The sequence below is a fragment of the Mobula birostris genome, unplaced genomic scaffold, assembly GCF_030028105.1.
Source record: "Mobula birostris isolate sMobBir1 unplaced genomic scaffold, sMobBir1.hap1 scaffold_2721, whole genome shotgun sequence".
In the NCBI taxonomy this organism is placed as follows: domain Eukaryota; kingdom Metazoa; phylum Chordata; class Chondrichthyes; order Myliobatiformes; family Myliobatidae; genus Mobula; species Mobula birostris.
In genome coordinates, this window is record NW_027275775.1 from 1 (window position 1) to 13914 (window position 13914).

The 13914-nt window shown below is 45.7% G+C and overlaps 1 protein-coding gene across 16 annotated transcripts in view; it reads left to right on the top strand.

The window, feature by feature from the left end:
- The first annotated feature begins 1272 nt into the window (after positions 1 to 1272).
- LOC140192810 (uncharacterized) overlaps positions 1273 to 13914 on the top strand; it is a 44710-nt gene continuing 32068 nt past the window's right edge. For 10 of the 16 annotated variants that reach the window (XM_072250294.1, XM_072250295.1, XM_072250290.1 and 7 more), the window contains exons 1-6: positions 1273 to 1408; positions 4295 to 4441; positions 9230 to 9481; positions 11048 to 11200; positions 13145 to 13387; positions 13638 to 13784. In XM_072250294.1, the coding sequence (XP_072106395.1) occupies positions 1300 to 1408; positions 4295 to 4441; positions 9230 to 9481; positions 11048 to 11200; positions 13145 to 13387; positions 13638 to 13784 (1051 nt within the window). In that variant the 5' untranslated portion in view covers positions 1273 to 1299. Of the gene's footprint in view, positions 1409 to 4294; positions 4468 to 9229; positions 9482 to 9716; positions 10009 to 11047; positions 11201 to 13144; positions 13388 to 13637; positions 13785 to 13914 lie in introns of those variants that run through there. The other 6 variants (XM_072250300.1, XM_072250305.1, XM_072250304.1 and 3 more) reach the window with 6 other exon arrangements.

The following is a 13914-nucleotide window of genomic DNA, read 5'->3' on the forward strand; positions in this document are numbered from 1 at the left end:
AATGGGAAAGGAAAGGTGCAAAATGAAAGATCTGATGAAATGCCATCGTGGGCTGAAGATATCGTTCGGACACTGAATTCAATTAAGGATCAGAATAGGTCAATTAAAGACCAACTGGAAAAGAATAGGAATGAAATGAAGTCATTTCTGGGAAAACTTAAAGACCTGGAAACTCAAGTTATTCCACATGAAGAGGAATTGAAGATAACTAAGCAAAAGTTGTCTGAAGCTACAACTCGTTTGGAAAGATATCAGGATAAGATTTTAGACCTGGAAACTAGGTCTGGCTGAAAGAATATACGAATTGTTGGGCAGCAAGAAGGAGCTGAAGATGGAGATTTAACTGCTCACTTTGGTAGGCTTTTTCACACTTTATTTCCTACCATTTTATTAAAGCCGCCTGCTATAGGAAGGGCACACAGGGCATTCACTTCGAAATTGAAGGATTCTAGTAAACCAAGATCTGTTCTGGTTTGCTTTCAACACTTTAAAATTAAAGATCAAATAATGCGACAGGCAAGAAAACAGAATGTTTAGATTTATGGAGTCTGAGGTCCGTTTTTACGAAGATTACCCGAGAGAGGTAATGGAACAAAGATCAAAATTTGCCCCTGGTAATGAAACAGGCATATGATAACAAACTGTTTCCCTCTCTGAGGTATCCGACAAGAATTAAAGTTTTTCCCGCTAATTCTCCTCCTCATATTTTTTTTGATTCAAAAGCTGCACTGGACTTTGTTCAAGCTATACTCGCCGCAGTTACTGACGCCGCTGCTGAATGAACTATCTGAAAGGTTGTTTGGCTAACTGTATACTATTCGCATTTTGGAAAGAAGATTTATGAAGGTCATTTGTATATTTCATTGAGAGACTAATTAAAGAAGACAAGGAGCGTTGTTCATTATCGCATATTGTTGGTTTTCCTTTGGAAAGAAGATTTATGGCTCAAGTATGACTGTAAATGATCATCTGAACATTCGACTGAGAAAAGAAGATAAGGGGATTTGTTCCTTTAATACTTGGTTTGAGTTTTTTGTTTTTTTTTAAATCAGCTAATTGGTAGTTTTTTCCTACTAATAGGGCTTTTTATATATATTTGGGATGGTTTAATTACTTATGATATTATTAATTAGTATTTTTGAAAATTCAGCTGGGTCAGATATACTATTTTTTTTCTGTTTTATTATAACATTTTATAATTGAATTTGAAGTTTTTTTTAGGGAGTCAATGTTAAACTTGAAGACGGCGCTGGTTTTTCTCTCTAAGAGATAACATTTTGGTTCTTTCTTGTTTATTAGATGATGGAATGTAAATGCTTTTCTTTGCTGAGACTTTGTTATCTTTTTTACAAGGTCACTCTACTCTTTTTACTAACTGGGAGGAGGGAAAGAAAATACAGATGGAGTGGTTAGTGGCTTTGAACGCTGCTTTTTTCTTAAAGATTTGCTGGGTGCGTCCTGGCTACTGCTGCATACCTGCATGCTTCGCGGCCCAGTATCGGTTGGCGGCCTGGAAGTTGGGGAGCACTGGTTTAAGGTGAACAACAAGGATGAGCCAGGAACGACAGACCGGTCAGACTGATATCCTCAGTGGAGAAGTGACTGGGGGGGAATTCTGAGGGACTGGATCTACCAGGAATTGGAATTGTGTAGACAGAATCTGATCACAATCAGTCAGCATAGATTTGTGTGTAGAAAGTGGAGCTTCTTGAATTTTTCTAGCTGTTTCTTGAATGAGTGAGCTAGAAGGACGATGTGCATAGGGATGTGGCTAACATCTGTATGGAGTTTAAAGGCCTTTGACAAGATCCTGCATGGTACGTGGTCTGTAAGTTTACATCTCATGGAATCTAGGGTGAGATAGTTCAGTGGATTCACCACTGGTTTGGATGTAGGAAGCAAAGGGTGGTGTTTGAAGGTTGTTTCTTGGAATGGAGCATGGTGACGAGCGGAGTTCTGCAGGGATCAGTGCTGGGTCTCTTTTGATTACTGTTTATAGAAATTATTCGAATGCCAGTGCACAAGGCTTGATCAGTAAGTTTGTGGATGACACAAAATTAAAGGTGCTATTGATAGCGAAAAGTTTGCCATGGAATACAGAAGGATCTTGATTAGTTAGGGAAGTGGGTCAATCAGTGGCAAATGGATTTCAATGGAGATGAGTGTGAGACGATGCATTTTGGAAAGTCAAATCAGAGGAGAATTATGACTGATCAGTTACTAGTGAATGTCGTGGAATGGAGGAATCTAAGATTCATTTATTTATCACATATACATCAAAACACGTTTGTGTTGTTTGTATTAATAACTGGGAGAAGCTAAGGATGTGCTGGGGCAATACACAGGTGTCACCACATATTCTGGTGCAAACATAGTAAACCCACAATCTTCAGCGGAACAACACAGAGCAAAGTAACAGCATCAAAAAAACCTCTTTCCTCCCAACACACAAAGACGGCCTTCCAACCCAAGGTCAGGCCTCTGAGTCTGAGTCTCAGACAACGAACCTCTATCTTCCCCTGTGTCGTTGACCAAGGGCTTCAGACATCAGGCTGCTACTTGAGGGTGTCTGTTCAACCCTTGAGCTTCAAACTTTGGTATTAACCATGGTGACAGCACTGGAACTCCAGTCCCTGATCTCCGGAGTCACTGACTCACATACCTAGGCTCTTGTGCCCCCTGCTCACACACACATCTGATCCAGGGGCCTACAGCCCTTGTCAACCTTCTCCATGGTGTTTGCCAGCTCAAGGTTCATGAATGTGTTTTGTTGCACATCCTTGTTACTGGGCTTCAATCACAGAGCGGAGGTGTAATCTTTGGCCTGACTAGAATTCCTCAGCATCTCTCTCCCTAAACCCGACTCTGACCCCTAACTCCCTAAAACCATCCCTACGAACTTAAAAAAAAGCAACTATATCTGAGCAGAACATGGACCGAGACCAGTTCGGAAACAACTTGACATAGGAACAAAGATGCATAGTTTATGGAAAGTGGCATCATGGCTGGTAACAAAGGTGTTGAGCACATTGGCCTTGATTAGTGAAGGAACTGAGTCGAAGAATTGGGACGTTACGATACAGTTGTATAAATCATTGGTGAGGTCACACTTGGAGTACTGAGCACTGTTTGGGAAAACCTGTGACAGGAAAGAACTGAAAAGAGCAGAGAAGATCTACAAGGATGTTGGATGTCTCGAAGTTCTGAGGAATAGAGATAGGGTCACTCGGCTAGGTGTTCATTCCTTGGAACGTAGGAGAATAAGGGGTGACCAAATAGAAGTATATATAATCATGAGGGTGCAACAGTTTGTTCCCCAGAGTAGGGGGGAGGCAATATGAGAAGAGAGAGTTTCAGGGTGAGGGGGAAGCTATACAGGCTTGAGGGGCAATGATTTCACCCTGGGGTGGTGAGTCCATGCAACCAGCACCATGGGAAGTGGTTGAGACAGGGACAATGATATCATCGAGGAAACCTTGAGCAGGTAGATAGATGGGTGAGGCTCGGAGAGATGCAGACTGAATGAAGGAAATTTAGAATGCCTGTCTGGGGGCCATGGTCAGTGTGGGCTCATTGTGCTGAAGGGTTTGTACTGTGCTGTACTGTTCCATGTTCTGTTGTGCTGTATTGCTCTGTGATTCAATGGGTTAAAACACCTCCTCAGTACACATCTAGCAGTCTGCTGGTGTATGGCTTCCGGCCCTCAGCTCTGGCTTCGCAGCAGTGGCCCCTCTGTTTCCAGTGAGGGGATTCTGTGGCATGTGAGAATCGTGGGACTCACTGTTTTCCCCAGGTCCATAGCTCACCCTCTAGTACAGTATGTCTGTGTTATCCTCCAGCCCCTACACCATTTCCACTCACTGTAACCACCCCCAGTCCGTGCACAATTCCCATTCTCTGTGACCCCTCCGGTGTCTACACCCCTACTCATCTTTGTGACCACCTCCGGCGTCAACATCCCTTCCCTTCTCCATAACCTCCTCCACCTGTTATCCACTCACCGTGTCTCTGTCCCCTCATGATTTTACACACTTCCTTGTCTCCGAGATCCACTCTGGCGACTATACTCCTCTCCGTCTCTGTAAACCACCAGCAATTGTCTGTCACTTGTACGTCCCTCAAGATCTACCGTTGCTTGACTGATCTGAATTGTGAAAACCTGGTGGGTGTTCATCTCTGAGATCAGAGGAAAATTAAACACCCCCTCCCTTTCATTACTGATAACCTCCCTGAGTGAAATGTGCCTGGTGTGAGGCAGGCTGAGTGAGTACAGGTTCTCTGTTTTACGTTGCAGTGTTACAGTCAGGAGATGTCCATGAGAAGATTGTGAAGGAGCTGGACATCTACCCATGTGAAGGGCCAGGAGTTCCCTGTGTCCTGTTTGTCTACCGAGTGTCTCATGAAATTCAGGATCTTCAAAATGCTCTTCACTGGGTCACAGGTAGACACTCTCATCGTTTTTCACAGGTGAAGTGATCCAGTGGTATTTTCTCCCGAGAGTTCCTTTCCCCTGTGGGGACTTCTGACTGTTGTCTGTTCACTCCCTCATGGAGGAGGCAGGAGAGTGGGGTTGAGAGGGATAGTTAAATCAGCCAAGATGTAATGGAAAGCAGACTCGAATACTTAATAAGTCCATGAGATATAGGTGCAGAATTAGGCCATTTGGCCCATCAAGTCTGCTCCACCATTTCATCATGCTGATCCATTCTTTCTTTCAGCCCCAGTCTCCTGCCATTTCCCCATATCTCAAGTCAAGTCACTTTTTATTGTCATTTCAACCATAACTGCTGGTACAGTACACAGTAAAAACGAGACAACGTTTTTCAGGACTGTGGTGCTGCATGAATGCTACAAACACTACACTGAACGACATAAAACAACACAAAAACTACACTAGACTACAGACCTACCCAGGACTACCTCTTCATGCCCTGACTAATCAAGAACCTTAAATATACCAAATGACTTGGCCTCCACAGCCACCTGTGACAATGAATTCCACAGATTCACCACTCTCTGGCTAAACAAATTTCTCATCTCTATTCCACAAGGACACCCCTCAATTTTACAGCAGTGTCCTCTGGTCTTGGACTCCACTACCATAGGATACATACTCTCCACATCGAGTCAATCAAGGCCTTTCAACATTCTGTGGGATTCAATGAGGTCACCTCTCATTCTTCTGAATTCCAGTAAGTTCAGACCCAGAGCCCTCAATGCTCTTTATATGACAAGCTTTTCAATCCTGGAATTGTTTTCATGAACGTCCTCTGCAATGGCAGCACATCCCTTCTTATAAAAGGGGCCCAAAACCACTCACAATTCTTCAAGTGAGGCCTCATCAGTGCTTTATAAAGCCTCACCATTACATCCTTGCTTTTATATTCTAGTCCTCTTGAAATGAATGCTAACATTGCACTTGCCTTCCTCACCAATGACTCAACCTGCAAATTAACCTGCACAAGGTCTCCCAAGTCCTCAGATTTTTGAATTTTCTCACTAGTTAGAAAGTAGTCTAGCTGTTTATTTCTTCTAGCACAGGTGAAGTCATTCAGTGATAACATTTGCCTGAAAATACTTCCTTTTTGGGGACTTCTAGTCTCTGCTGGCTCTTCCCTACCTGAGGAGCACACTAACAGTGTGTGTGTTCCTTGGGATTGAATCATTTGTGAATCGAACATGCACTGATGCAATGGCTTTCTGAAACATAGAAACATAGAAAATAGATGCAGGAGTAGGCCATTTGGCCCTTCGAGCCTGCACCGCCATTCAGTATGATCATGGCTGATCATCCAACTCAGAAGCCTGTACCAGCCTTCCCTCCATACCCCCGATCCCTTTAGCCACAAGGGCCATATCTAACTCCCTCTTAAATATATCCAATGAACTGGCCTCAACTGTTTCCTGTGGCAGAGAATTCCACAGATTCACCACTCTCTGTGTGAAGAAGCTTTTCCGAATCTCAGTCCGAAAAGGCTTCCCCTTTATCCTCAATCTGTGACCCCTCGTTCTGGACTTCCCCAACATCGGGAACAATCTTCCTGCATCTAGCCTGTCCAATCCCTTTAGGATTTTATACATTTCAATAAGATCCCCCCTCAATCTTCTAAATTCCAATGGGTATAAGCCTAGTCGATCCAGTCTTTCATCATATGAAAGTCCTGCCATCCCAGGAATCAATCTGGTAAACCTTTTTTGTACTCCCTCTATGGCAAGGATGTCCTTCCTCAGATTAGGGGACCAGAACAGCACGCAATACTCCAGATGTGGTCTCACCAAGGCCTTGTACAACTGCAGTGGTACCTCCCTGCTCCTGTACTCGAATCCTCTTGCTATGAATGCCAGCATACCATTCGCCTTTTTCACCGCCTGCTGTACCTGCATGCCCACTTTCAATGACTGGTGTATAATGACACCCAGGTCTCGTTGCACCTCCCCTTTTCCTAATCGGCCACCATTCAGATAATAATTTGTTTTCCTGTTTTTGCCACCAAAGTGGATAACCTCACATTTATCCACATTAAATTGCATCTGCCATGAATTTGCCCACTCACCCAACCTATCCAAGTCACCCTGCATCCTCTTAGCATCCTCCTCACAGCTAACACTGCCACCCAGCTTTGTGTCATCCACCAACTTGGAGATGCTGCATTTAATTCCCTCATCTAAGTCATTAATATATATTGTGAACAACTGGGGTCCCAGCACTGAGCCTTGTGGTACCCCACTAGTCACTGCCTGCCATTCTGAAAAGGTCCCATTTATTCCCACTCTTTGCTTCCTGTCTGCCAACCAATTCTCTATCCATATCAATACCTTACCCCCAATACCGTGAGCTTTAAGTTTGCACACTAATCTCCTGTGTGGGATCTTGTCAAAAGCCTTTTGAAAATCCAAATATACCACATCCACTGGTTCTTCCCTATCCACTCTACCAGTCACATCCTCAAAAAATTCTATGAGATTCGTCAGACATGATTTTCCTTTCACAAATCCATGCTGACTTTGTCCGATAATTTCACTGCTTTCTAAATGTGCTGTTATCACATCTTTGATAACTGACTCTAGCATTTTCCCCACCACCGATGTTAGGCTAACCGGTCTATAATTCCCCGGTTTCTCTCTCCCTCCTTTTTTAAAAAGTGGGGTTACGTTAGCCACCCTCCAATCCTCAGGAACTAGTCCAGAATCTAAAGAATTTTGAAAAATTATCACTAATGCATCCACTATTTCTTGGGCTACTTCCTTAAGCACTCTAGGATGCAGACCATCTGGCCCTGGGGATTTATCTGCCTTTAATCCCTTCAATTTACCTAACACCACTTCCCTACTAATGTATATTTCCCTCAGTTCCTCCATCTCACTGGACCCTCTGTCCCCTTCTATTTCCGGAAGATTATTTATGTCCTCCTTAGTGAAGACAGAACCAAAGTAGTTATTCAATTGGTCTGCCGTGTCCTTGCTCCCCATAGTCAATTCAGCTGTTTCTGTCTGTAGGGGACCTGCATTTGTCTTAACCAATCTTATTCTTTTCGCATATCTATAAAAGCTTTTACAGTCAGTTTTTATGTTGCCTGCCAGTTTTTTCTCATACTCCTTTTTCCCCTTCCTCATTAAGCTCTTTGTTTTCCTCTGCTGGACTCTGAATTTCTCCCAGTCCTCAGGTGAGCCACTTTTTCTGGCTAATTTGTATGCTTCTTCTTTGGAATTGATACTATCCGTAATTTCCCTTGTTAGCCATGGGTGCATTACCTTCCTTGATTTATTCTTTTGCCAAACTGGGATGAACAATTGTTGTAGTTCATCCATGCTATCTTTAAATGCTTGCCATTGCATATCCACCGTCAACCCTTTAAGTGTCATTTGCCAGTCTATCTTAGCTAATTCACATCTCATACCTTCAAAGTTACGCTTCTTTCAGTTCAGAACCTTTGTTTCTGAATTAACTCTGTCACTCTTCACCTTAATGAAGAATTCCACCATATTATGGTCACTCTTACCCAAGGGGCCTCTCACGACAAGATTGCTAATTAACCCTTCCTGATTGCTCAATACCCAGTCTAGAATAGCCTGCTCTCTAGTTGGTTCCTCGACATGTTGGTTCAAAAAACCATCCCGTATACATTCCAAGAAATCCTCTTCCTCAGCACCCTTACCAATTTGGTTCACCCAATCTATATGTAGATTGAAGATGATATTGTCCCGCCCAGTTGTATCTGTCGAGGGGACAGAGGTTATTATTGTGATTGGAGGTGTGTATTGGTGCACAACAAGCTCCCACAAACATCAGTGAGGCAATCTACCAGGTATTCTGATGAAACATTGTCCAGGACACACTTGGGCTCCCTGGCTCTGTGTGAAGTGCTGTATTTGGATCTTTCTGTGCACCAGACTGGGGGATCTGGTGATTGGGTTGAAAATCCCTGCGCTGTACCTCCTGTGGGACGTGAGTGCCTGTAGTGGGGTGGGAAGACTGCCTTGTACACAGACAGCATCAGCACAACACCACCCAGGCACACAGGGGGGCAGGAGGGTGGGCACATCCCCAGGTGGAAGGTGCAGAGGTCCTGAGGACTTCTGCTGACGGTTGGCTGTTCACTCCCTCAGGGAGGAGGCAGGAGATTGGGATTGAGAAGGATAGTTAAATCAGCCAAGGTGGAATGGTGGAGCAGACTCGATGGGTCAAATTGCCTAATCCTACATCTTATGGTCAGTGTAATACAGGTGATTAGTTCATTGTAGGAGAAGGGGACGAGCTTTCCTGTAATGCCTTCCTGATCCATAACATATTCTGCCATTAAAGCATACAGTCGTTATTGTGATGGGAGTTGTGTATTGCTGCATAGCAAGCTCCCACAAACAGCAGTGAGGTGATGGATTGGAGATCCCATTGTCTGGGGCACAGGTGGCTTCCCTTGCTGTGTCTCAAATGGTGTGTGTGGACGTTTCTGTGCAGCTGAGTGAGGGAGGGGTTTGGGGCTTGACTGAAAATCCCAGTGGAGAAATGGTGCCTCTGGCAGTACTGTACGTCCTTTGGCCCTAGTGAGTGCCAGTAGTGGGATGGGAGGGCTGCCCTGTACACACAGAGCATCAACTGGACACAGACAGGGGCAGGAAGGTGGGACATCCCCAGGGGGAAGGTGCTGAGCTCAGGGCTGATGTACCCAGTGGGTGGGACACACACCCATCCCACAGCAGCACCCAGACACTCTGTTACTCTGTGTTGCAGGAGGCGGAAGAACGCAGAAGGAAGGCATTTGTGCCGTGATTCTGTTGCAGAAATCCCGAGATGTGGGAGAGGGGCAGATAAGGACCTATCCAGGGTTATTCCATGAGGGAACACCAGTTCATCGAGTACTTTGGAGAGAAACCAGCGGTATTCTCAAGAGGAGGTCAGCTGACTGCCATTGTCCAAATACGATTCGGGCCATCCGACAGAGTCTCAGTGACAGAACCAGATCCAGAGAACATTCCTCCCCCGGTGGGTAAAACCTGTCTCTCCCTGTCACGCCTCACGCTTCAGTGAAACCTTCCCACATGCAACATGACGGTTGTGCCTGATTGGTGTCTTGGGTGGGAAAATGATGGAACAATAGCCGGTCAGTCAGTGACTGCTGCGGGAGGGAGGTTTGGAGCACAAACGTCCTTTGGTACTGAGGTCACTTTAGCACCAACTCCCAGTTTACATGCTTCTGACTGATATGTGTGCTTTCCAGTAGGGCAGAGCGAGTATCCGCCAGGCAGTGAGACTTTAGTGGTGAGTGAACAATCGGCTTCCTCGATTTCTTCAGGATGCAGCCAAAGGAAGAGCAGCTGGAACTCGGAGAGGCTTCAGTGTAACAGTGAGAACGCAGGCTTGGGGCTCGACCCGAGAGATTGGGGCAGGAGCTGAGAAATGTCAAGTCTGCAGAGGCAGTATGTTCCTGTCGAAATGGAGAGTAAACCTGTCAAGACAAGAGTTATTCAGACTTTGGTCAAGAAAAGTATGGAAGGACAAGGTGCAATTAGGTAATTTGCCAGTGAATCCCTTAACGTCACATGACTAAGAATACTATCGGAGGAAAAAGTGAGAGGGTGTGATGTGGATCTCGGAGATAAAGTTAAGGAAAATACCAATAAATTCTGTAGTGGTTAGCTCAAAATTTGCAATGGTAGCCAAGTATGCACAAATCCCACTACTGTCTTTAAGGTGTTTGCACTTTCTCCCCATGACTGCAGTGAGTTTCAACTGGGTTTTCCAGTTTCCTGCCACATTGCCAAAAACCTTAGTGTTAGTAAGTTGCGGGCACGCTACTTTGGCACTGGAAGGAGATCTAAATGATCTAAATCAGACCTGCAGGGCAATTCTTTCACCAATAGGGCGGTGAGTATATAGACCGAACTGCCAGAGAAAGTGGGTGCAGCAGGTACAATGGTATTATTGAAGGGGCACCTGAATAAATGCATGGAAAGGCAGGGTAAGAACGGATAAAGTTGACTGCAGGAAATTGGGATCATCCAGCTGGGCATAGTGGTCATCACTGACTCATTGGGCAAATAGTCTCTATCTTGTTGTATTAGATGATGGGCTGAATGGCTTGCATTGTCTACATCCCTCTGTCTCCAATGACCTACCCTAGGTCCCTGTGTCATACCCTAGATCTCTGTGTGTGGCCTCATAAAGAGAGGCCCCACCACTTCCAGGGAGGGTTTTCTGAGGAATGTATGAGTTGAGGTTCGAAATGTCTTCCCCAACTTCCATACCTCGCCTGTAGCTGTGTCAGTTTCATTCCTGACCCTTACAGCCTCTAAATCTACTTCCTCTACACTTCTCCCATCTCTTTGATGCCGAACAGCACCTATACCACTCTCCATCACTGCAACGCACAACAAACTTTTTGCTTTCACTTTCCACTGGATCTCCTGTACCCCAGACTGATCCTCACTGGTTCAAAGCCTGTTCTCAAGGCACAGGACACCCATGGTGGTGGGTGTCCATCTCTGAGCTCAGAGGAACATTAGACTGGTGTGAGGCAGGCTGACTGAGCACAGGTTCTGTGTTTTACAGTGCAGTGTTACGGTCGAGGAGACGTCCATGAGAAGATTGTGAAGGAGCTGAAAATCTGCCAGTGTGAAGGGCCAGGGGTTCCCTGTGTTCTGTTTGTGTACAAAGTGTCTCATGAAAATCAGGATCTTCGAGATGCCCTGCAGTGGGTCACAGGTAAATACACTCATCTTCTGTCAGTCTGTGATTCCACCTAATGAAACCTTACCCTAGAGTCCTCTTGTCTTTTGTTTCCTTTTCTGGACCGCTGCCTCTTGTGCCTCTCTAAGGCACAATAATTATTGTGCGTGACCCTGTGCATGTTTCCATTGTAGTGGAAGGCACATGCATTGTTTTACCAGGTCTTACCTCTACAACAGGGGTCCCCAACCTTTTTCGTACTGCGGACCAGTTTCATATTGACAATATTCTTGCGGACCGGCTGACCGGTGGAGGCGGGGGGGGGGGGGGTGTCGGCGGCGGTAGGGTTGCCGACGTACAAGAGTAGCAGTCAAATATGTTGGGTTTACCCCGAGAAAAACTACAGTGACCATGAAACCTTGCGCGGGCACCGTTACGCATGCGTTTACGTGCCGATTTCTTAAAAATTGTTTTTGCCGATTCTGTTCGGCGGGTGGGGTGTTATTCACGACCGGAATATAGGTGATAAGTGGCTAATACACTCAATTTTGTTTCTGAAAGGGTTTATCTAACGGGTTTAATATTAAACACAGCACATATTTTCCTGGCATGAATATAGCAATAAGACAATTATCAGGGGAGGACAGGGGAGCTTGAAGTGTTGAACGAACTTCCAGTAGAAGTGGTAGAGGCGGGTTCGATATTATCATTTAAAGAAAAATTGGATGGGTATATGGACAGGAAAGGAATGGAGGCTTATGGGCTGAGTGCAGGTCGGTGGGACTAAGTGAGAGTAGCGTTCGGCACGGACTAGAAGGAGTGAGATCGCCTGTTTCCATGCCGTAATTGTTACATGGTTATATAAGTCACTTATAATAGCATCATAACATTTTTAAGTAATGTTTGGATATCAAACACACTGCGCATATTTTCCTCGTATGAACATATAAAATCATTGCAACGCACCAATATCGCTGAATCAGTGGGAGCCCTGGACTTGTTTCCCTGCAACAAGACAGTCCTATGGAGGGGTGATGGGAGACAGCGATACTCGAAGGAAGTTCCTTATGTCCAGTCTATTCCGCAATTTAGTTTTCGTTGCATTCATTGCAGAGATATGTTGGAAATGGAAGCAATGTTTTCAGTGCTTTCCTGACTATCTCAGGATATTTAGCCTTGACCTTGATCCAGAATGCCGGCAGAGATGTTATGTCAAACATACTTTTCAGCCCGCCGTCATTTGCAAGCTCGAGGAGTTGATCTCCTTCCCGCGCTGACATGGATGACGCGCGGGTAATGACCTCGCGTGTGTTCAAGCTCAACAGTGGGCGTGACAAGGAATGAGGAAAGTTGCAGCTGACTCCTATTGCCAAATCATATCGTTTCCTCGCGGCCCGGTAGCGCATGCTTTGCGGCCCGGTGGTTGAGGACCGCTGCTCTGTAATACACAGGAGTTTTCATTGTGATGGGAGATTGGTGCATAGCAAGCTCCCACAAACAGGAGAGAGGCAATGAACTCGGAATCCTGTTAAAAAATTCTGTGGGTCATGGTTGGATTCACTTGTCTCTGTCCAAAATGATGTTTGTTCATCTTTCTGTACCCCTGAGGAGAGCTGATTGTTGGGCTGAAAGTCCCAGAGGAGACAGAAGTGGGGGTGGGAAGACTGACTTGTACACAGACAGCATCACCGCTACACCACCCAGACAAAAACACACTCACACTCACACACACACAGTGGGCACAACCCAGATGGAAGGTGCTGAGCCCAGGGATGATGCACCCTGTGGGTTCCTGCAGTGGGTGGGACACACACCCCTCCCACAGCAGTACCGAAATCACTCTGTTACTCACACCCCTCCCACAGCAGTACCTAAATCACTCTGTTACTCACACCCCTCCCACAGCAGTACCTAAATCACTCTGTTACTCACACCCCTCCCACAGCAGTACCGAAATCACTCTGTTACTCTGTGTTTCAGGAGGTGAGACAGTGCGGAAGGAAGACATTTGCTCTGTGATTCTGTTGCAGAAATCCGGAGATTTTGGAGTAAACAAGATGATGACTGATCCAGAGTTATTCCATGAGGGAACCAATGTTTTTCAGATATTTTGGACAGAAATGAGTGTCACGTGGACAAGTGCTGATGAAGGCCACGCAGTGATTCAGACCGTCAGACAGACTCTCGTCGACAAGACAAAATCCAGAGGAGTGTTCTGTCCCGGTGGGTAAAACCTGCCTCTCCCCGTCCACATGTCAAGTTACACTGTAAACTTCCCATATGGAATGTGTGTGTCTGGGGTGGGAGTGACGGGAGTCTGTCAGAACTATATCCCAGTCAGTCAGTGACACACTGGGATGGGGGCATGGGAGGGAGGGAGTGTCAGAACGGAAAATCCCCATCAGTTCTCGGGTAAACTCAACGCCATCTCCCAGGTTACAGGTTTCTGATTGATGTGTGTGTTGTGCACTAGGGTCGAGCAAGGATCAGCAGGGCAGTGAGACTCTCTCATTGTGCAGTGCACCTACCTTGATGTGCAGTGAGCAACCAGATCTTTTGACGTCTTCAACCTGCACGCAAGAGAAGAGCGAAAAGAGCTCAGAGAAGCTTCAGTGTAACGGTGAGAAGCAAGGATTGGGACACGGCTCGTGGCGTATCAAGGGTGTAGGTGTATTGTGTTCCTCTTGTGTACAGAGCCTAGATGGTTTGGGAACCCGGGCTGATGAGAGAGATTGAAGTTCCAGTCAAGA